The 23399-nt window shown below is 45.1% G+C and overlaps 1 protein-coding gene across 1 annotated transcript in view; it reads left to right on the top strand.

The window, feature by feature from the left end:
* The window catches only part of LOC126162128 (uncharacterized), an 85691-nt gene extending 63891 nt beyond the window's left edge, over window positions 1-21800 (top strand). Inside the window, exons 4-6 of the mRNA XM_049918417.1 lie at window positions 1357-1484; window positions 5293-5458; window positions 21215-21800. Of these exons, the coding sequence (XP_049774374.1) occupies window positions 1357-1484; window positions 5293-5458; window positions 21215-21333 (413 nt within the window). The 3' untranslated portion in view covers window positions 21334-21800. The remainder of the gene's footprint in view (window positions 1-1356; window positions 1485-5292; window positions 5459-21214) is intronic.
* Window positions 21801-23399: the final 1599 nt, after the last annotated feature.

Genomic DNA, 23399 nt, shown 5'->3' with positions numbered 1-23399 from the left:
AAGATGTTTCTCATCCTGCAGTGCCTTACTGTGGGCAATGTGTAGTCAAGTACACTAAAAATACGAGGTCTGCAATCCATTCTGGATATTCTAATTTTCATTTCTACACTCTTTTTCTCGTTGTTAATTCAACAACAGCGAGTTTTAAATCGAAAAATCGTTCCAGGTATGCGCCTTGACCTAACCACTGTAGTTTGCAGTAATATATAAAGTCTCCACACTCTTCATTCAATTGAATCGAAAACTGTTGCAACTGACAGTGCAATAATTTGTGCGACTTCAGATAGTTTACTATTCGTACCACTAGTGTCTTTACGCGCTCCACGCCTGCAAATTTAGCACAGATTGCTTCTTGTTGTATGTTGTACAGAACAATGAATCCCGTTTGTCGATCCCTGTAATGTTTCATTTATTTTTTGCCAACTAAATATTTAAATTCTTTTTGCATGGTATTGTAATGTTGTTTACAGCAGGTTTGGGGTACCCATCGCTTATGCGACTGCATAATACGCATCAGGAATTATTACCCCTCTCTCCTGACATTCCAATTAATTTCTAAAGGTTTATGACAATAGATCGGTAGATTGCGTTCTTTTGTGCAAACAACGTCCTTCATATCACGCTACGGTCGCAGGTTCGAATCCTGCCTCGGGCATGGATGTGTGTGATGTCCTTTGGTTAGTTAGATTTAAGTAGTTCTAAGTTCTAGGGGACTGATCACCTTACAAATTAAGTCCCATAGTGCTCAGAGCCATTTCAACCATTTTTTTTCTTATCACGAAGAAATAGCGAAGGCTAAACAACGCTGGATTTCGATTTTGAAACATGAAGTCGACAGACCGTGGCCGGTCCTGGTGTACAATCTGCTCTCGTACATACATCGTGTATATTCCCGTACAGGGAAGACATTTTAAATGTAAGTCGCTTGCATGGACGTCCCAAACAACTTTGCATCTTATTTCTGAACGACACAAGCACTGCAATATCGTAATTCACAATTATTCCCCTTCCCTGCCTGTTTTGTTACCTAACCAGTGACGGTGGTCCACCAATAGCAGATAAATTTCACCCAATAACACCACTTCTTCAGAGTAAGCGCGGGGAAAGACACTTTTACAAGTAGCTGTGACCGATGTTTGAGAATGTTCAGATAACTGCGAACACCGGAAGATCCTGAAGAGGACCGCAGCAGAGGGACAGAAACGTCGATTGTGTCAGAAGAAACTGAAGAGGAGCATGACGCTGTCGAATAACCTACAACATCTTTGACAATGGCCACGAGAACCTTAGAGTTATACAACGATGGTGCTTACTAAACATTTAATTGTAATAGACTATTCTGTTTCTGATTTTCAGAGCCGAAGACGACAATTTTGGGTGAGCCTTTTAGAACGCACTGGCAAGGCAGCGGTATCAACCTGACGTGTGTAGTTCAGCCCCGGCGACAGCCAGAAGATACCGTCCTGTGGATGCACGACGATTTGGTGGGTTGTAACGCCAACGGTTTCAGTTTCTGCATGCTCATTAGCTAATTACGACGGTAAAGAAATAAGAAAGTCTAGTACTTGCATCGTCGGCTACATCTCATGAAGTAATAGCTCAGCTGCATAAGGACGGTGAAAGATATCGCTGACCTTATTTAAGCAACTATCCATTTGCTTGTCTGAGGCGCTTCAGTGGAAACACGAAAATCCTGAAACGGTTTGCCATACGAGGCCTGACCCGCATTCCTTCCGAATTAGAATGCTGTCTACAAAGCCTCGAACACTGAGCCAAGTCGCTCAGATAAAGAAAAGGACAATGGCCAGTTCGCTTATGCCATTTGTCCACTGGTAATCTTCCGCAAGTGACTAAGATCTTATGATACAGCCACAGGTATCAGACTGAACACATGAATTGTCGGACTTTGAAATGAAACTTTAAACCGCAGTTACTCGATGCAAAGTAAATTTTGTCAAACATTATAGCGAATATTTGATGCTCTATCACATATACATCTCCCAGTGACGCATCGGAGGATTAATGTAACAGTCAAAGGCATGTGAGGTTTTAGAAAGAAGCTCCTGGATGGTCTGTTTGCAGTTCCTTCAAGATCAAAATCAGAAAGAAAGAAAGACGTAATTTTCACACTTGCAAAGGTGGCAGTCATGAGCTAGGTTTAATGAGCTTGACGATGTGACCTTCTCTTCATAAAGCATCAAATCTGGCATGAGTACTCAGCAACCATCTACCTTACCAAGTACACTGCCTGAAAAATTAATACACCCTTTTAGAGGTAGCCATTATACTCAAGACTTATTGTTGCAACAATGAATATCGAGTGCATGAAACGATTACCTTTGTAGATCAATAGAGCAAGCGGTTCTGAGGTACCGAGTATCGACCAATGCTGAAAAAAACATATTAGTATGTGGTGTAGCCTCCGCGGGCGGCTATGCAGGCGTTGACTCTGGCATCCAGTCGATCGTACACATCGCAAATACTGTATGCGTTATTCTGAGCTTGCTCGACCTGTTCGCGTAGTTCCGTAAGAGTTGTTGGTTGACGAGCGACACGAAGCACTTCTCATTCCATCAAGTCCCACAGGTGCTTGATTAGAGACAGGAGAACGTGCTGGCCAAGGAAGTTGCTGCATGTCTTGCAGTGCACGTTGAGTTTCACGGGCAGTAAGTGGCCGAGCGTTATCCTGTTGGAATTACATATCACTTTCCTGACCAAGAACGGCAAGAGGACGGGTCTAACAACTTTCTGCACGTACCGATCAGCAAAGGTGAAAGAGATTTGTTAGCTTATTGCATCCCAGACCATTAGAGGGAAAGGGGGGGGGGGGGCAAGTCCCACAGGTGCTTGATTAGAGACAAGTCCGGAGATCGTGCTGGCCAAGGAAGTTGCTGCATGTCTTGCAGTGCACGTTGAGTTTCACGGGCAGTAAGTGGCCGAGCGTTATCCTGTTGGAATTACATATCACTTTCCTGACCAAGAAGGGCAAGAGGACGGGTCTAACAACTTTCTGCACGTACCGATCAGCAAAGGTGAAAGAGATTTGTAGCTTATTGCATCCCAGACCATTAGAGGGAAAGAGGGAGGGGGGGCAGTGTGTCTTGGAACAATGCACTCTACGAGATAGCTCTCACTAGATCTACGTCGTACGCGCAAATGACAATCATTTGCATGAAGGCAGAATCTACTTTTAGCACTGACGACAACGGCGCGGCATTCCATGTTCCAAGTGATCCGCTGACGGCACCAGCCTAACCGTGCGCGTCGTTGCCGTTGCGTGAATGGAAGACGGACTAGAGGTGTGCGCGCCCCTAGTCCTACTTCTAATATCCAGTGCCCAACAGTTCTTTTTGACACGTCTGGGCTCTCAAGCCCTCTTATCCGAGCTGTGGTAGCTGTACGATCTGCCACTGCTGCTCTCACAACACGACGATCCTGTCGGGCGTCTGTGGTGCGTGGACATCCAGAACCTCGTCGACAGGTCTGCAAATGTCCACGCGACCAATGACACCAGCATCTTTGCATAAATGACATAACAAGCCCAACTTGAGTGAGAGTTCTCCGAAAGGACCATCCCGTCACTCGGAAGGCCACAAAATGACCGCTTTAACACGCGCACCGTTGGCTGTAGGAAGCACAAGTGTCTCTCTGTGACATGGTTTCCTGCGTGCTTCACACGCTGCACCACACTGAACCTTCTGGCTGTGAGGATTCTTTGTTTAAGGATAGTCACAGATGGCACTCTGTTAGCTATGACACTACGCTATTTGTTGGCGGACGACGCTGAAACCATTATCTGCACATCTAATGTCTTCTAGGCAAAGGCCTTGCCGCAGTGGATACACCAGTTCCCGTGAGACCACCGAAGCTAAGCGCTGTCAGGCGTGGTCGGCACTTGGATGGGTGACCATCCAGCCGCCATGCGCTGTTGCCATTTTTCGGGGTGCACTCAGCCTCGTGATGCCAACTGAGGAGCTACTCGACCGAATAGTAGCGGCTCCGGTCAAATAAAACCATCATAACGACCGGGAGAGCAGTGTGCTGACCACACGCCCCTTCTATCCGCATCCTAAACTGAGGATGACACGGCGGTCGGATGGTCCAGATAGGCCACTTGTGGCCTGAAGACAAAGTGCTTTAATGTCTTCCAGGTCGCATAAGCCGTCATAGAATCAAAATCGACGTCGTCTTTCCAGGGGCACTAATTTCTTATGGGGGTGTACATTCACCAGTCATCAACTATTTATTTAGTGGATTTATGTTCTGTATGGAACTGTAACTTCTCAAAATGAACAACGTACTCTAAACTGCTGTAAATTTAAGTTGGTCAGTTAAGTTAGCCGTTCAGTCTCACATTCCAATGGTATTGGAATAAATGTTTATAACCGTAAACGCCATGAAATGTGAGAGGTATTTCACTAATTTGTTATTTTGGCTATTCATGGTGCAAAATTACGGTTTGTCTACCAGTTTTAATTTTGTTTTGAATCGATTTAAATCATCGTAAGATAACAACTGGGAAGTGTCCACAACAACGCTGTGCGAGTAAATCTAACCATGCAAACTTAAGACATCAGAAGGTGTTCATAGTTCTTGGTAATAATAGTGGGCAGGAAACGTCATACCGATAGCTCTTTAAAAGCGTCGACGGGTGTCATATTTTGGGCTTCGCTTTCAACTAAACACTTTTACAAGAATACAGAAAATACAGAGTCGAAATTAAGTGTGGGGGAGGGGTGTATTTGGGAGGAGGAGGGTAGGAGGCGATGAGAATGATGCGACTGAGTAGTATAAAATACTTAATGTCAGTATCTATAACTTAATGTCAGGACAGATATTTAAAGAAACGAAGCTATACATCTACACCTAATTACATTCTTACATGTGTAAATCGTTGATTACAACGTAGCGAATGAATTATCGCCAATCGCAGCATGTACAGTACGCGAAAATAACATTGCAGTACAAAAGACTAATCTTGATACCTAGCTACATCATCAGCTTTGAATGTTTGCAAATTGGGTTATAGGAATAATATGAGCATTAAGAATAAACAAACATCACATGCGGTTCGTAAGAGGCTTATGTATAGCAGTAAAGTGTAAATTTTTCTTACATGCTGTGTTATAGTAAAGGGATTGTGATAGGGTTTGTGACTGTGTAAACGACGATGAATGAAACAAGAATCACTATATTCAATTGGTAACCTAGAATTCAGTACTGTACTATTCAGTATTCAATGGTTAACACAAATAATAAAATGCGATTTCTTTTTTTTATTTTCATCAATAGGTCATCCACGCAGACCACGACTCCCGCCTCACCATCATTACAGAGACGGATACCTCCACAATAAGCCAACTGCTGCTCGAGGATGCCCAGCCAAAGGACTCCGGGACCTACACCTGCAAACTCCCCAATGGCAGCAGTGACAGCGTCGAAATAGAAGTGATGCAAGGTGATGATCCCACTTTATATTTATATCGTTGTCAACGACACATTTCTACAGGGGACAAACAAATGTTCTTCAGAGATACCTTCTGAATGCTTTGGTATTAGGGACTCACTGCCTCTGGCGACTCATTACAGAATAATGTAATTATGATTCATTCAGTTCGTTAGCACAGGTACCCTTGTTTCTCTGAAAATACCTTCGCAGCAGTGAAGATGCCTGTTACATGTAATTAGCAAAATGTGCAATACAAAACATAGTGAAATGCAGTAACCGTCAGACAAATGCAAAAGCGCTGTCATGCGGTTGCCACAGGTGCGGGAATAATTCAGAACAGCGTTGTTGTGCCGCTCTTCCACTGCATTTGGTGAATCGACACACGAGGTGCAATTCATTACGTAGACGATTTTCCGCGTCAAATTGAATTCTTTCAGTGGTTTTTGCAAAAGTATGCCATTCAACCGGACTTTCCGAACCGTGTACATTTTACGAATGGGGCATCCTTTAGACTAGAGGGTTCAACAGCCACAGTCAACACGTATGGGCACGGAAAAATCCGCTCGCCGCCTTTGTTCGTGGTCACCAGGATCGATTCGCTGTCACCATTTGGGCAGGCTTTGGAAGCGATACTCTGGTTGGTCCCTACATGTTCCCCCCGTCGACTGAAAGCAAACTAATACTTAATCTGGCTACGGAAAACTCTGCAACAGTTGTTGGAACACGTTCCGCTCAACTTGTAACGGAGAATGTGATACAACACGATTGTGCACCTGCGCACTTCACATTCGGATGAAACCTTTGGCGTGAACTCGACAAGGAACGATGGGTCGGTGGCATAGCCTGCACGAGGGATTTGTAAGTGTGGAGGATGGTGGAAGGATGGAATCCCCATGTCCGGCCAGACAGGAGTTTGTGACAGTCGAGGTTGAGGCCAAGGTATCTCAGGGTGGAGGTGAGCTGGATGGTATGACCATAAATGGTGAGGTAGACATCGTGGAGACGGAAGGAGAGGGTGGTATGGCCTATCACGATTGCCTGGGTTTTGGAGGAGTTGATACAAAGGAACCACTGGTTACACCAAGTAGTGAACTGGTCAAGGTGGGTTTGTAGCGCGCGTTGGGACCGTTGAAGGGAAGGACAGAGAGCCAGGAAGGCGGTGACATCAGAATATTGGAGGAGGTGGACAGGAGGGGGTGGCTTGGGCATATCGGCAGTGTACAGGAGATAGAGGAGAGGGGAGAGGACACAACCCTGGTGGACGCCAGCAGTGGGATGAAAGATGGGAGTTAGTGTCTTGGAGGGTGACATAGGAAGGATGGCATGAGGGTAAAGAAGCGACCAGACGGACAAAATTGATAGGCAGAGCATAGGTTTGGAGTTTAAAGAGGAGACCGGGATGCCATATGCAGTCATAGGCATTTTGGAGGTCGGGGAAACAAAAATGGTGGAGCGATGGGAGTTAAGCTAAAGGGAGAGGAGGTGAACTAGGTTAAGGAGTTGGTCTCCAGCGTAGAAGGAGGCTCAGAAGCCACACTGTGTAAGGGGTAGGAGGTGGTGTTGATTAAGGTGCTGATGGATGAAATGGGAGAGGATGGATTAGAATACCTTACTGAAGACGGTGGTGAGGCAGATGGGACGGTTGTAAGAGGCTACAGAAGGGGGTTTGTTGGGTTTGAGGAATAAAAGGACGCAGGAAGTCATCCACAAGTCGGGGTAGAAGCCGGTAGAGAGGATGACATTATAGATATGGGCAAGGAAAGTCAGGAAGGAGAAGGGGCTTTCTCTAAGGTGGTGGTAGGTGACACAGTCGTGACCAGGGACCGAGTTGCGTTTGGATCAGAGGATAAGTTTAATGTCTTGTGCTCTAATTGGAGTGTTGATGTCGGAGGGGTGCAACTGCCCCAAGAACTGGAGACTAGGAGCAAGTGGAGCGACTGAGGTAGCGGCGCGTTCCATGACGGTGGGGAAAAAGGGAATAATCAAAGTGCGGATCATCAGGGACGGAGAAGACCTCTGAAAGGTGGATAGCGAAGTGGTTGGCCTTACTGAGGTTGTCAGAGAAGGGGCGGTCGTTAAGGAGAAGTGGGTAATTGAGTGTGCAATGGGAACCAGTAGGGCGATGGAAGGCGGACCAGCACTTGGAGGAGCTGATAGGAAGGGTGGCGTTGAGTCGTGTACAGGTCTGGCGCCAGTTCCGGTGTTTATTTGCTGTAATAAGGTTCTGTACGTGTCACTATATTTGCCGGTGGCGTTGGAGTGTATCGGATCCCGATGTATTTCGCTATGAAGGAGGTGGTCATAGTGTTGTGGCTCATGAGTGTATTCGTATATACGCGACCCATTGACATTAATATGAGTTAACTCCTACGTGTATATTGGCACAAAAGCCATGATTATGCCCTTTGGATGTCAGACAAAGCGCTCCATTTCCGCATTAGGACATCACTGTTTTCCACGTCTCACCGTCACTTCGGCCTCAACTTGCAGTAAACACTCACAGATGGCAGGAGGCAGGACCAGCTGGGAGAGCCTATGTAAATCGTGTCGGCGGGGTTATGGAGATGAGAACCTGTGCAATGGTTTTTGCAATGGAATTTACCAACACCCACATTCCTATCGCGATATAACTTGCTATGTGTCAGTTCCTATTTATATGGGTTCGTCGTTTGGTAGATAGGTCCTCAGGGTGATACTTTATACTACCAGGAAATAATATGACGTTGTCGGCTGAGAACTAGGAAGATTCCCCGTAGTTAACTAGGATTTGAGATCCTTGTTTATTTCACCATGGTAGTGCCCGCTTGTTAAGTGATATAAAGGATATCAGGTTGTATCTTTTTACTTCGATTTGGTGTATAACGGATGTTCGCAAGGTATCTGTGACTATTCTTCGCGTGCTCTTTGAAGTCGGTTTTTTGGGGGATTGGGTCAAGTTGCATTTTTGCTGCTATGAAAACTAATTCCATCACCAATTGTGATAGTACTTAGATATGCACATCATTGTACTTCATAGGTTATAGTGTGACAGTTTACTTTAAATGAGGATAGGTCCTCATATATACTAGGGGTTTTCTCATCTACAAGAATTATACAGGATTTTTATATTAAAAAGAAAGAGAGAGAGACCAGCTCTGTTCGTTTGGTCTTCTGATTGTATGCTGTTTAATTCTGGGCTTTTAATGTTTTGCATGTTCTCTTATAAATCCGCGATGTCAAATAGTTTCACGACTAACAAGTATATGTATACATTTTACTCTGTTGTGCTGGATGCACACAGAGACTTGTCTTAACTCTGCTACATTCATTTTATAGTTTTAAGTGTTTCTGTTGCCCACCATTTTCTGTAAAGCTTGCTGGAGTACACCTCGATATACACTATAAGTATACTCTTTTATTATGCAGCGGCCTGACGATGTCATAATGGAATGTCGAAACTGGTAGCAAAAATAAAATAAAATTATATTACATCTCAACTGCACGGCTGTTGTCGAAATTTTGTCAAATACTTGACCAGCCGTTATCCCATGTCCACAAGGAATCAACAGACGCGATTGCGGAAATGGAGCGATTTATCTGACGTCCAAAAGGGCATGATCATTAGCTTTTGGGCTATGAGTAGAAGCATTTGCGAAAGGAGTAAGTTTGACCACGGAACAGTGGCGCTATCCAAAACCAGCACCGAGGCAACTGTGATGCACTGTAGGCCATAGATGACAGGGATGAATGACGAATACTGAGACATGTATGGGCGAATAGATGAGCAACAGTTGAGCAACTGACCGCCCAGATGAATCAAGGGGTTAACCACAGATCTGCCGGACGGCTGTTCAGAGAACGTTGCTGTGTATGGGCCTCCGCAGCAGGTGCCTGGTTCATGCACCCACACTGATTGCTGTTCATGGATGACGAAGGCTGGAATTTGTACGTCAGTGCTGCAATTGGACGTTCACTAAGTGGCGACAGGTAGCCTTTTCTGATGAATCACGTTTTATGCTCCATTGCCGTTCGCGTGTACGGTGTTAAATGTTTGAAAGCAAACACCATACAATGATCGTCGGAATGGACCACGCTGGAGGAGAGAGCGTCTGAGGACGCCACTCCCTGTACAATGGGTCAGTAAGTATCTATCCTTCGGGACCAAGTCTACCGCTACATGCAGTTTCTTTTACCTCGGAACGATACCATCTACCAGCAGGACAACGCAACGTATGACACAGCTCGAAGTGCACGTGCGTGGTTCGAAGAGCACCAGTATGAGTTCACCGTTCTCCCCTGGCCACCAAACTCCCCGGATTTAAATTCAACCGAGAATCTGTGGGACCACCTCGATCGATCGGGGTGTCCGCGCTATGGATCCTCAACCGACAAACCTAACTCAGCTGGCCACAACACTGGAATCGGCATGTCTTCATATCCGTGTCGGTATCTTCCAGAATCCAATTCACTCTCTTCCTGAATGTCTTGCAGCGGTCCGCGCTGCAACAGGTGGTTATTCACAGTTATGACAGGTGGTCACATTAATGAGACTAGACAATCCATATTGGTTAACTCTGCTACGAACATATGTTCTTGGCCTTTATAACAGTAAACTACTCTGTGGTGCCAAACGCCTCTTTGCAGCTTCCGTCAGTGGACTTGGCTGAGTATCTCCGACCAACCTCCGCGCTTATTAAATGAACCTGTAACTCAACGCGCTGCTCTTCTTTGGACCTTATCTGTTTCCTCTGTCAACTCCATCTATCAACTGTTGGATAGTTGTCAGTTCCTTTTGTGTCCGTTGTCAACAGGTGCAGTCCCTTTCCATCTTTAATCTGTGTTTATCCATGCAGCCTGAAACATAATACTAGCCAAAGCAGTCACTAGATGAAATGTAAGTAATGCTGCTACGCTGCTTCTGGTTGTAGCTCTGCACCAAAGTCAGCCCATACGACACTAATGCTCGACACGTACACAGATACTTAGAATGAATTAATCAGCAGTTGTTAACACAGTCAGATATACAGTCACTGTCCACTTTTCCAGAGCAACGGTTGAGAACAAATACTTTACTAAATACTGTCTAGAAACAAACTGCTGGCGTGTGCACTCGACTTCGCGGCTGCTCACTCCACAGATAAAAACTAGGCGTATTGTAACGGCTGTTCTTTGATAGACAGTCCACACTGTACGGTGGTGCGCGCACTGCAAACGCTGCCTCTTGTGAACAAACGCTGCCTCTTGTGAAGAGAGGTATACATATTGCTGGTTGGCTTCCACCTAGGCCGCCGACACGACCTTATTGCTTAGGCTGAGTAACGAGAAGTATCAGCCTCAACACTTTACCGTCCACGGCTGAAACATCTGCATGCCGAACTTGCGGTGATAAACTGCTTCCACAATGTATTAACAAAAAACGGACGAGCACTTAACTACCTAACCACATCTGTATGACTTTGAGACGAGTTCATTCTAATAGCCGTCCATGTTACACCCAATTTTTCTAGTAAATACGCAATTGAAAAAAGTTTTGCGTCACCTCGGTTGTGAGAGTTCTGGAACCTGTACAGAAAATTGGAATAGAGATCAACATAAACATCATTACTGCCCTTTTTATTGCTCATGAAAACCATACAGCGAGACCTTCAGAGGTGGTGGTCCAGACTGCTGTACGCACCGGTACCTCTAATACCCAGTAGCACGTCCTCTTGCAATGCTGCATGCCTGTATTCGTCGTGGCATACTATCCACAAGGGTTCATAAAGGCACTGTTGGTCCCGATTGTCCCACTCCGTAACGGCGATTCGGCGTAGATCCCTCAGAGTGGTTGGTGGGTCACGTCGTCCATAAACAGCCCTTTTCAATTTATCCCAGGCATTTTCGATAGGGTTCATGTCTGGAGAACATGCTGGTCCGCTAGTCGAGCGATGTCATCCTGAAGAAAGTCATTCACAAGATGCGCACGACGGGGGCCCGAATTGTCGTCCAAGAAGACGAATGCTTCGCCAATATGCTGGCGATATGGTTGCACTATCGGTCGGAGGATGGGATTCACGTATCGTACAGCCGTTACGGCGCCTTCCATGACCACCAGCGGCGAACGTCGGCTCCACATAATGCCACCCCAAAACAGCAGGGAACCTCCACCTTGCTGCACTCACTGGACAGTGTGTCTAAGGCTTCCAGCCTGACCGGGTTGCCTCCAAACACGTCTCCGGCGACTGTCTGGTTGAAGGTATATGCGACACTCATCGGTGAAGAGAACGTGATGCCATTCCTGAGCGATCCATTCGGCATGTTGTTGGGCACGTCTGTACCACGCTGCATGGTGTGGTTACAAAGATGGACCTCGCCATGGCCGTTGGCAGTGAAGTTGTGCATCATGCAGTCTGTTTTGCACAGTTTGAATCGTAACATTTGAGTCGTAACACGACGTCCTGTGGCTACACGAAAAGCATCATTCGACATGTTGGCGTTGCTGTCAAGGTTCCTCGGAGCCATAACCCGTAGATAACGGTCATCCATTGCATCAGTAGCCCTTGGGCGGCCTGAGCGAGGCATGTCATCGACAGTTCCTATCTCCCTGTATCTCCTCCATGTCCGAATAACATCGCTTGGTTCACTCCGAGACGACTGGACACCCATTGTTCAGAGCCCTTTCTGGTACAAAGTAACAATGCGGACGCTATCGATCCGCGGTATTGACCGTCTAGGCTTGTTTGAACTACAGCCAACACGAGCCGTGTACCTCCCTCCTGGTGGAATGACTGGAACTGATCGGCTGTCGGATCCCCTCCGTCTAATAGGCGCTGCTCATGAATGGTTGTTTACATCTTTGGGCGGGTTTAGTGACATCTCTGAACAGTCAAAAGGACTGTGTTTGTGATACACTATCCACAGTCAACGTCTATCTTCTGGATTTCTGGGAAGCTGGATAATGAAAACTTTTTTTGTGTGTGTGTAATTCGTTTATCAGGATGGGTATATTTGTTGCCTTCTGTCACTGACGTCTAAATTAAAATGTTTATTCAGCGTAAGTAAGCGGTAAGAACATCGTGTAGAGTATATAACTAAACACCTTGTAGAAATATTTTTGAGGCTTTGGAAATTTTACGCTCACTTTTAAGTACATTTAACAGTTAATTTTTATATTGTTTATAATAGATATAAATTTTTTACTGGAAATTTACCTGCGTAATCACAGTAAAGACACAAAAATTATTTTCCTTTCGACTTTGTCTCCTTGTCTGGTGTTTAGAGTGGAATTATATATGTTATGATGCAGATGTATCCAACAAGCTATCAGCTATCGTAAAAAATGAAGAATGCATACAAATCAAAAAGAAAATTAAAAACATATTTCATTAATCATGCGTTTTTAAAACTACTTACATTCAAACATTGATAATTCCAGCGGGTTGTAGGGGAAGTAGCAGTGTCAATTACAAAGTTGAGCGTGATGCCGCCGTTTACTGTAGACACGTCTGTTGATGTAGATGTACGTATTTGAAAATGTCAAGTGGGGTCATAGGGGGCATGATAAAGGTAGCTACTAAAAAAAAATTATAAGAACACTTGTTAGGGTATTCTGGTCTCTAAATTATTATGTCACGTTTTCGACTAAACAAAAAGCAAAACTTCTTGACATTATTCAGTGGCGATCACTGCAAACAAACACAATAAGGAATATTAAGGGTTAATCTCCCCTTCGTCATGTCACCAAAGGTGGAGAACAAGATCAGAATGGCCAACGATATGTCGACAAATCACCTGATGATGCTTCAAAGCAATCATCATGGCGTTGTCCATAACCGATATAGGTACAGTTAATAATTCAGTGCTGACCGCTACATGCAGGGTTTACTGACCCAATGATGACGAGGTCAGAGATGGAGTACAAGCTTGTAATGAATAAGGGTATGATTGATCTAATAAAAGCGTCCCTTCCATCTCTGGTCGGGACTCTGTTTTTTTTTTTTTTTTTTTAAAAAAAATATTCTTTATTAATAATCATTGTAATTATACAATTTTAACCCACTTCCTTAAGCTCATTAGTGGGTCCTAATAGTTATACATTTATATGTTATTATGCAGCTAGTTATTAGTTTTAAAGTGAGCTACAGTTACTTTAACAACAATGGGCACTTAATATCTATATCTACTGTTTATGCCTAATTCCTATAACTAAATTAACTTATGTATATTCTGCAGCGTCACATGTGTGCCAGTAAGAATATAAACCTACTTAATATGCCTTGTTCTTCGAGCTAAACCCGAAGAACATGCCCCTGGCACTGGGCAGGCCACGACTTTATGATTCGCTGCAGTTGCTATTCTAAGTTCCTAAAAACTAAGTCCTACAAACTAACTTATCCTACGTCATATTCGGTGTGTCTTAATCGGTGGTTGGTCCCTACTCCCCCTAGTCCTGCGCATGGCGGATCCTAACTTGGGTGAAGTCAGCCAGTCCACGCACAGGCGGTATGGGACTAGGGCTCTTGGTCACAATCGGTAATTACTATCCTTGTTATTACTGTCTCTCTCTTAAATATTCATTTAGAACTTTACGTGATACCTCGTTTGCCAAGGTATTTAGAGTCTGAAAAGTCTCCTCTCGTCGAAGTAGTTGATGTGTGTCATGATTAGGAAGTCTGTCTCGTAAGGTGTTTGCGACATCATTGAAGAGGGGACATTCGTAAACAACATGTTCGGGTGTTCCCTCCGGATCGCCACAGTCGCACGCTGGTGTTGCCCTTTTCCCAAATCGACATAAGTATGTCGGGTAGGGTCCATGGCCAGTGAGGAAGTGAATCAGACCTCGTGTAGGCTCGAAGTATTTCATACCCAGGCGTTCCCTCACATCAGGTAGAAACTGGAAGGTTCGTCGTCCAGCCTCTTCTGCAGCCCAAGTCTCCTGCCAGAGTTCCTCCCCTCTTCTCCTTATTTCTCTTTTGTCCCCCACTCTGATACCCATAATGTCTACAATCTTTTCGTAATTATCCCTTTTTGCCCAATACCAGGCCGCCTGTTCCCTTATTTTGATGTCCAGAGGGCAGAGCCCCATTATGACTAATAGGGCCCCCCCTGGAGACGTTCTGTAAGCACCCACAGCTCTTAGCAGCATGCTTCTTTGGACCCTTCTCACTGCCATGGCGGGCACTACCCTCGTGAGCCTGTGCGCCCAGACTCCCGAGCCGTAGCCCACGACTGATGTTAGAATGCTGTTGTGATATAGCCTGATTAAGTGTGGAGGGAGATGGAATCTTTTATGACCTATTGAGATGAGATTGTTTAGTATCTGAAGGGCTCTCTGGGTGACGGTTTTAATATGCTTACCGAAGCTCCACCTCTCATCAATGATGACTCCTAGGTAGCGTGTCTCGCGTCGTCTCAGAACTGGTGAGTCGTCTATTCTAACAGTCGGATTTCTAATGAGATGTCCTTTTAGCAAGAGATAAGTAGATTTGCTGGGCGATATCGTCATTTTAGTCGCATGGCACCACTGTTGAAGTTTGTCTAGTACTGTCGCTATCTTTGGTTCGATGTCTTCGCGGCTACGGCCGCCAACCAACAGGAGGAGGTCATCCGCGTAAGCTATCACCTCTAGCACCTCTTCACTCTGTTGTAGTCTGTCTAACAAAGGCTCCATGTGGATGTCCCAAAAGAGGGGTCCTAAGACGGAACCTTGGGGACATCCTTTAGTTATTGTCTTGCCAACTCTTTCGCTAGAGGATGATAGCCAGACCTCCCGATCCTCGCAATAGCTCCTCAGACAACCATATAGCGGCCCTGGACACTCCTTCTCCCGCAGGCAGGAGAAGAGCGAAGGCCACCACAGGTTGTCGAAGGCGCCACTGATGTCAGCCATGATGCCAACCACGTATTTGTGCGGGGTCGAGCCACAGACCTCGGCCGCCAGGGCGATTGCATCAGATGCCGACCGCCCCGGCCTGAAACCGAACTGCCTGCTACTCATCCCGCACAACACTCGGTGTGCTGTCAGTCTGTCAGCTAGCAACTTTTCTAGTATTTTCCCAAATATATCCAGTAGGCAAATCGGCCTGTAGGATTTCGCTTCTGCGGGATCCTTATCTGGTCCTTTCTTAATGATGACTACATGTGCCTTTTTCCATGTCTTAGGGAACTTACGCTGTCTAAGGCATTCATTGTACAAGTGCGTCAGTGGTGCAGTCAGCTGAGGCGCCAGAAACTGCACCACCTCCGCCACAATGCCGTCTGGCCCAGGTGCTTTCCCTCTTTGTAAGGATCTTATATGTGCCGCCACCTCCTCTTCTGAGAAGGGGTAGACAGCTGTCTCGTTGGTGTATAATTCCCGATCTTGGTCTCTGAGTAGCTGCTGCATCTCTGTTTCCCCATCCGCATTGTCGTCAGGCAACAGGGAGTGGAGGAGGACCCCCGCAGTCTCCTGCCAGGACTCCGTCATCCTATCCCCGTACCTGACTGTAGATAGCTCCAGAGGAGAGCGGATTTTCTCTCTTACTAGCTTATATGGGAGCCCCCATGGGTCAGTGACCAGCTGGTTGAGAACGAAGTTTTCCCAACTTCTCACTCTGACTTCTCGAAGTTCTTTTTGGAATTTTCGCTTTTCTTCCCTGTACAGCTGCAGCCACCTTTGTCGTTCCTGCCAGACGACACTGTGTTGATAGTACCTCCTCAGCCTTCTGACAGACTGACGCAGTTCGCTTAGTTCTGCAGACCATGGTGACGGGGAGGCCGCCATGGCCCTCCTCCTAGTAGGTACGGCTGCCCTCACCGCTCTTGTAACTGCGTTCACCAGTTCCTCTGCCCTCTGGTCCACGTCCAAGTCTAAGTGCATGTCGTCTTCCGGTAATGGAGGAATGTCACACTCCCTCGCTAGTCGTTCCCAATCTGCTCTTTTATAGTTTAGTTGTATTTCCCACCCCGTGGCCCAGTGGCTCTCTCTTTTCCCTATGGTAAAAATTATCAGATTATGGTCGCTTGTGGTGGCATTCTCTGTAACTCTCCAGTTTTGAAGGCTATTGGCTGTATTCGGAGTCACAAGGGTGATGTCAATGTTTGTGCCCTGTCCCCCACCTGCAGCGTAGGTGGGAGGATTGCCGGGTCTGTTGGCCACCACAAGTTGTGATTCCATAATAAATTCTTCGACCTTTTCACCATTTGCATCTCTTGTGCCACTGTACCACAGGGGGGATTTAGCGTTAATATCAGCAGTTATTATGAGTTTTCTTCCCCGCAACGCCGTGGTAACTCTCGCAAGGTGGTCTAAGTGAAGTTCTATATTGTCCCCGTACTGAAAGTACATATTGATGAGAGTTATAATTCCCGTGGGGGATTGAAGCTCCACGACGTTGCAGTGGCTAGTTGTGAACTGCGAGAGTATGGTGACCCTCAGTAGTTTATTAGTGATTATAATTGCCGCCTTCGGGTCATCCCCTCTACTGACTATTTGCCAGCTAGCAGCAGCAAAAGCTATTTTCCCAGCCAGGGAGTATGGCTCCTGTAGACAGAGTACATCAAGTCTCCTCTCCTCCACCTCCCTTCGGAGCTCCTGCATTACGAGTCTGCTGTTGTGTGTGTTAAGCTGTCCTATATTAATTTTAGTCATTATGGGTAGTAAGTGTGTATTCGGTCATATGGCCAGGTCTTATTCCAGTCAAAAGCGATTCGTCCATGTGCCACAACTGATTGTTGGTAGATGTCGTCAAGATCAAATTTCTCTCCTCGTCTTTCGAATGCTTTCTTGAGCAGGTCGCGCAAGGCTCCAAAGTCGGTGGGGAGATTCACAGATTTTAGCTGGATTCTGTCAACAGCCTCCATAACCGGAAAGGTTATTTTCCTGCCGTCTTCGTGTCCTACCCGGACCACATGTCGTAAGGCAGTGGTCAGGGTAGCCGGCTGCTCCAATCTGGATAGCTGCATGGTGTACTCCAGGTTGGGGTACACCCTGACCGAATCGACCGGTGGCAGCTTAACTATTGATGTGCATTGTGTGGTGGGGCTCATACTAGAACTCGTCACTACATTTTCTTGTATTGGTTGGTTGTTTATGTTACTGTCCTTGTAAGATGCTGGAGCCGCAGGATGCCCTTGCCGCTGTTGTTGTTTCGGCTTTGTTTCCCGGCGTCCGGAGGAAGGAATTTCTGCCATGGGGAGATTTGTTTGTATTCCTATATCCATTGTTGGAAAATCAGTTTGTACTGCTATGTCCTTGGTTTCAGTTTTGAAGACTCCCGTAAGTGACTTCAGAAAGGCCTTGAATCTATTTGCCCGCATGGCATCCCTCCTCCTTTTGCTCGGGGACTTTCGCTTTGGCATCCTGTTCGGTATGCTGGGCTCAGCCATAATCAGTCCTAGAAATCAGTCTCTGCTCCAGCATTCTGTATGTGGGGCAGTTCCTACCGGTGGTTCCACAAGACTTCTTTCCTCGATTTTTACAGGGTATGCAAACTGCCGCCGCCTTGCAGTCTTTGCGGCTATGACCTTTTTCCCCACACTTGGTGCACGCCGGCTCCCTGGTACACAGCCTTAGGATGTGGTCCAGGTCGCCACAGTTGTGGCAACGAGGTACCACGACATAGTCCCTTGTGTTGATGGCATGAAAACCAACATACAATCTGCCCATTGTTGTTACATTTTTCCACATCGGTGCCGATACTTCGGCGACGTGATGAACAACATCACGACCCCGCGGCCCAGTCTTAAATTTCAACTTAAAGTTGTTCTTGAATTCATCCTCATTCATTTTATCGAAGTTCTGTAACCTTATTGTTTCTGCTAGTTCCTCATTTGTCATGATTGCAGGTACGTCATATAAAATGACGAGAGGGTTTCTTTTTCTCGGTGGTTCACATTTGACCACCGAGTTCAGTTTCTGGTTGTATATAAGGGTATGATTACAAATCTTTCGTTGGTTTTGCTAACAATCATCCTAGCTTTTGCCAAGTAACAGATAATCCCTATCTGGACGGTTGTAAAAGTCGCGATCACCCTGTCAGTCGGTTTTGTAGAGAGAGCACGGTTGCGTTACTCTCACCTGGACCTCCACCTGGAGATTGTCTCCAGTGTTGACAGTTGCCATATATATGGTTAAATTTGCACTGTCACGCTTTGAACGTTGCGCGGACAGTGACGTCCATTTTTTAAAAAAGTAAAAAAAAGTTTAGTTTACGAAAGCAGCTTAAAGCAAAACAAGACAAGACATTTCAGGTACATGCAGTTCAGCACTTCATAATTTCGCAGAACGCAGACAGAATATGACTGAGTTATCTGTTGCAAGGCCAGAAGCAACTTTGAGGACAATACGAATTTTCTGAGATGAAATTAGGAACTACATTCATTTCCAATATGTTCATGTAATTTAGCAGATGCATTTCCTATAAGGCCATATTTTCGATAGGCAACAGTTAACCATTGTGTGTGACTGTTTTGTGACAAAGCCTTTCTGAATATTACCGTCAGTCATTCTTTATATTCAATTTATTTACAGCTAATCATCAGTTCAGTGTAATTAGCATTACACACATTAAAATTAATTTACTCGGCTAATGCTCGTACTCAAAAGTAGGGGAGCAAAAGCATTTGTATTGGACTGGTGCATAAGTTCGTTGCGTTTTTCCGTAAGTTTAATAAACACAACAGGTACACATTTCAGAGATTTTAGTCACCAATAATATTTTTCCTTCACTACTTACAACAGTCTGCCAACTCTGGGACAACTTTTCGATTCCACGACTGTAGAAATCACGTGATTTTGAGGCGAAGAACTAGTCGAGCCATGTTCGGAGCGCAATTTAATCCGGAAAGGATATTCCTTGAAGGCTGTTCGATAGAGAGGGGAAAAGATGACAATCTGAGAGTGAAAGTACAGGTGAATAAAGCGGGTGCGGAATGACTTCCCAACCCAGCTGCTTTATAGTGTTTTTTGTCAGTCTATCAGAATGCGGCGTTATCGTGTAATAGCATCACTTCACTCAGTCTTTCTGGTGGTTGTCCTCCGATTACGTCTCAAGACGTGCCGCTTGTTGACGATAAATGTCAGCTAGAGTTACATCTCTAGGAAGCAACTCGTAGCACACCACACAGTCGCTGCTCAACAAGATGCATAACATTACCTTTTGTGGATGCAAGTAGGCCTTTGTACGGGGAGTTGCGATTTGTTTGTGCTCACTCATTCCTTCCTTTTCCTTCTGTTAGCATAATGACACCATTCCTCGTCACCAGGAACAATACGGGATAGGAATGGTCGGTGTTGTTCACGAGCCATTGATGTGGAGCAAGTAGAGATCCACATGTAGCCACCCGCCGGTTTTTGTCATTGTGGCTTAGAGCGTGTTGTACCCATAGACCCGATTTTTCAACCTTCCCCATTGCATGCAAATGTCGCATGATGGAGGAATGATTACATTTCATCGCATTAGCCAGTTCTCGAACACAGTGACGTAAATCATTGTGGGTTAATGCGTTTAAATGATCTCCATCAAACCATGAGGGTCTTCCTGAACGTGGAGTCACTATCATCAAAACAAATCTCCTTAAAAAATAGAAAACCATTTTCTTGCCACGCTCTGTTCAACGCCCCGTACACGGAGTAAATGTTTGTGGCTTCCTCTGATTTTTCACCCTTCGATTGCACTCAAACAGAAGAACGTCGGAAATGTTCCGATCGCACCACTTGGCACTGCCTCTTCTAGCGCCCACAGATTCACTAACTATCTCTAAATCTGAAAAAGACAATATGTTAATTCAAATAGCAACAGTGAACTACAGATAAAAAATGGCAATCGATACATAAATACTTGACAATGGAATGTTGTTGTTGTGGTCTTCAGTCCTGAGACTGGTTTGATGCAGCTCTCCATGCCACTCTATCCTGTGCAAGCTTCTTCATCTCCCAGTACGTACTGCAGCCTACATCCTTCTGAATCTGCTTAGTGCATTCATCTCTTGGTCTCCCTCTACGATTTTTACTCTCCACGCTGCCCTCCAATACTAAATTGGTGATCCCTCGATGTCTCAGAACATGTCCTACCAACCGATCCCTTCTTCTAGTCAAGTTGTGCCACAAACTTATCTTCTCCCCAATTCTATTCAATACCTCCTCATTAGTTATGTGATCTACCCATCTAATCTTCAGCATTCTTCTGTAGCACCACATTTTGAAAGCTTCTATTCGCTTCTTGTCCGAACTATTTATCGTCCATGTTTCACTTCCATACATGGCTACACTCCATACAAATACTTTCATAAACGACTTCCTGACATTTAAATCTATACTCGATGTTAAAAAATTTTTCTTCTTCAGATACGCTTTCCTTGCCATTGCCAGTCTACATTTTATATCCTCTCTAGACCCAAGTACACGGGGAACATTGTAATCGGAATTTAATATTACCTGCTTTCACATTGCTAGCGAGAGGCTATAGTAGCACAGCTTCCACCTAGCAATTAGGTTTCAACCTCGTACATCTGCTTCTACTTGATCCGCCCTGCCCAATGGCCGTTCTCTTCTACTGTGGCCTGCGTCTTTCTAGTTGTGTTAGTTTCAGTTTGTAAACAAATGGTTCAAATGGCTCTGAGCACTATGCGACTTAGCTTCTGAGGTCATCAGTCGCCTAGAACTTAGAACTAATTAAACCTAACTAACCTAAGGACATCACACACATCCATGCCCGAGGCAGGATTCGAACCTGCGACCGTAGCAGTTACGCGATTCCAGACTGAAGCGCCTAGAACCGCACGGCCACAACGGCCGGCAGTTTGTAAACAAAAGGTCTCATGTTACAGTGGTCAAAGACGATTTCCATGCTGCCATGTCCGGGGGGCACCGACCTCTGTCTGCGGTGCCGGCAGCGGCTCTGGTGTTCCTCGTCATCGCCGCCGCCGTCGGCAGCGTCTGCCGTTGACGGAGACGCCGTGGGAGGCCCAGACTATGGCTACGCAGCCTGTGGCGGTGCTACCAACTCTGCGCTCCTCATCTCTCAAAAGACCAAGAAATCTGATAACCATTAGCGGTGTGTCGCCTGAATGTCGAAGGGTTGAATACTGCTGCAGGGGTGTCGAATAAGATAACTTTGACTCGACTTTCCCGCAGTAAAGTACGCTATCTCTTACAAAAGTGATCAGTTAATAGATGATTACAGCGTGAAGATCTGGATACGACAATGTGGATGAATGCCCAAAGGAACAATCTGGATTAAGCACACTCTTTAGGTCAAATAATATCTACTTTCTTTGGTTTTTATTTGTTATTTGGACAACTGAAAGTTGGTATGTTTTCAAGTGGATAGTTCATCTGTATGTTGATACAATATTACATATTATAATACGACAAGAATAAAAAGTAAAACGGAAAACATTTTAGTAGTTAGCACTACTGATTTCTTATTTTCATTTGGATAACGAGCATTCAGGACTAAGAAGAAAAAAGAATAATAATTAGAAACATTACGAGAGTAGCGTGCTCTTGGTTTCACACAAACGTTAAGGGGCTTGCAGGGTTTCGTTTAATAACGAAACGAAGAACAATGTCAGAGTAGCTACATCAGCCACCGACCGTAGGGGTTCGAAGTGAACAGTTCCTTGTACAGAGGCATGTTACAGATCACGATTGCGTGTATACGCACTAACATTTGGAGAAAGGTGTACCCTTTCTGTTTATGTCAGTCCATTTTATGACGGGCAGTCAAATGAAAAGACCTGCCAAAATGAGAACATGGAATAGTTCCAGTCAAAAAGTAATCACCATACGCGCTAAGACATTTGTCCCACTTGGAGGCCAGTCGTTTCGCAGAACGCGGTCGGTCGCTAACGGATCCAAAACCGCACCCAGTCTGGCACTTCCTCGTCCGACTGAAACCGACGTTGATGTATGTCTTTTTCAGGTCGCCAAAGATGCGAAAATCACGCGGTGAAAGTTCCGGGCTGTAAGGAGGTTGTTGCAGAGTTTCCCAAACAAATGACTGAATCATACCCTTCGTCCGTTTGGCAGTGCGGGGGCGGGCGTTACCATACAACAGTATAACTCCGCGCGGCAGCATTTGTAGTGTAACGACGTAAGTTTCTTATAAATGATTTTCTTTCGACATATGACCATGTGTAGACTTCGTCACCTACGTCAGTTACAACCCACTTCAAAATTATTTATATTCCTTTTTAAATTGTCTCAGAATGGTTCTTGAACGAAACTGTAAAACATCATTTGAGTCGTATGCACAGAATTTCGTCACTCGGGCCAGTTGGTTTGCGTGAACTTTTTCAATTTTTGACGTCGTTTGTTTCTCCTCAGAAATTATATTGATACACTTTATCTTGATTTAATCGATATTAGAACCACATTAAATAAACTTTGAGATTCAAAGTCGCGATGAACACTGTCAAAATTCAATAATCTCGTCAAATATATTATTAATTCATTCACATAATTCTTCATAAATAAATCCTCAGAACACGTATTTCAACTTTAATAGCATCCACCAGTTTATTATCTTCCTACATACAGACGTGAACCTGAGCCTTGACGAGACAGAACTAACTATTTACATCATGATTAAGCTTTCTATAACGTCATTGTTGTAGAAACATTACAAATTATTCATTTTCAATTTTTAGAAGCACGACGCAACAACTCGGTTTCAGGATCTTCTGTTGCTCTTTGGCTGGCGACCCGCGACGTATAGTGGCCAGCAATTTTCTCTCTGGTCCCGGCAGCGAAGATGCTGTCTCCGTTCGTTGCGCCGCCCTCTCCGTACATGAAACATAAAAAATAAATACAAACTTTAGACAATTCACAACCATTACAAATATTACAAAAATACATAAACAAAAACTAAATTAAACTTATATTGACCTGCAAACTGGGCTGACACTGGTGGATGGGTGACGCTTCAATTTCGCGTCCCACTACACATTCCGAACAGCTAGAGGGCATACGGCAATGGCGGAAATATCCAACATCTTCCCCTACGAAGAA

This window comes from Schistocerca cancellata, chromosome 2, assembly GCF_023864275.1.
Source record: "Schistocerca cancellata isolate TAMUIC-IGC-003103 chromosome 2, iqSchCanc2.1, whole genome shotgun sequence".
Classification (NCBI taxonomy): domain Eukaryota; kingdom Metazoa; phylum Arthropoda; class Insecta; order Orthoptera; family Acrididae; genus Schistocerca; species Schistocerca cancellata.
Note: the sequence above shows the minus strand (reverse complement) of the source record. Positions and strands in the feature narration are given on the sequence as shown.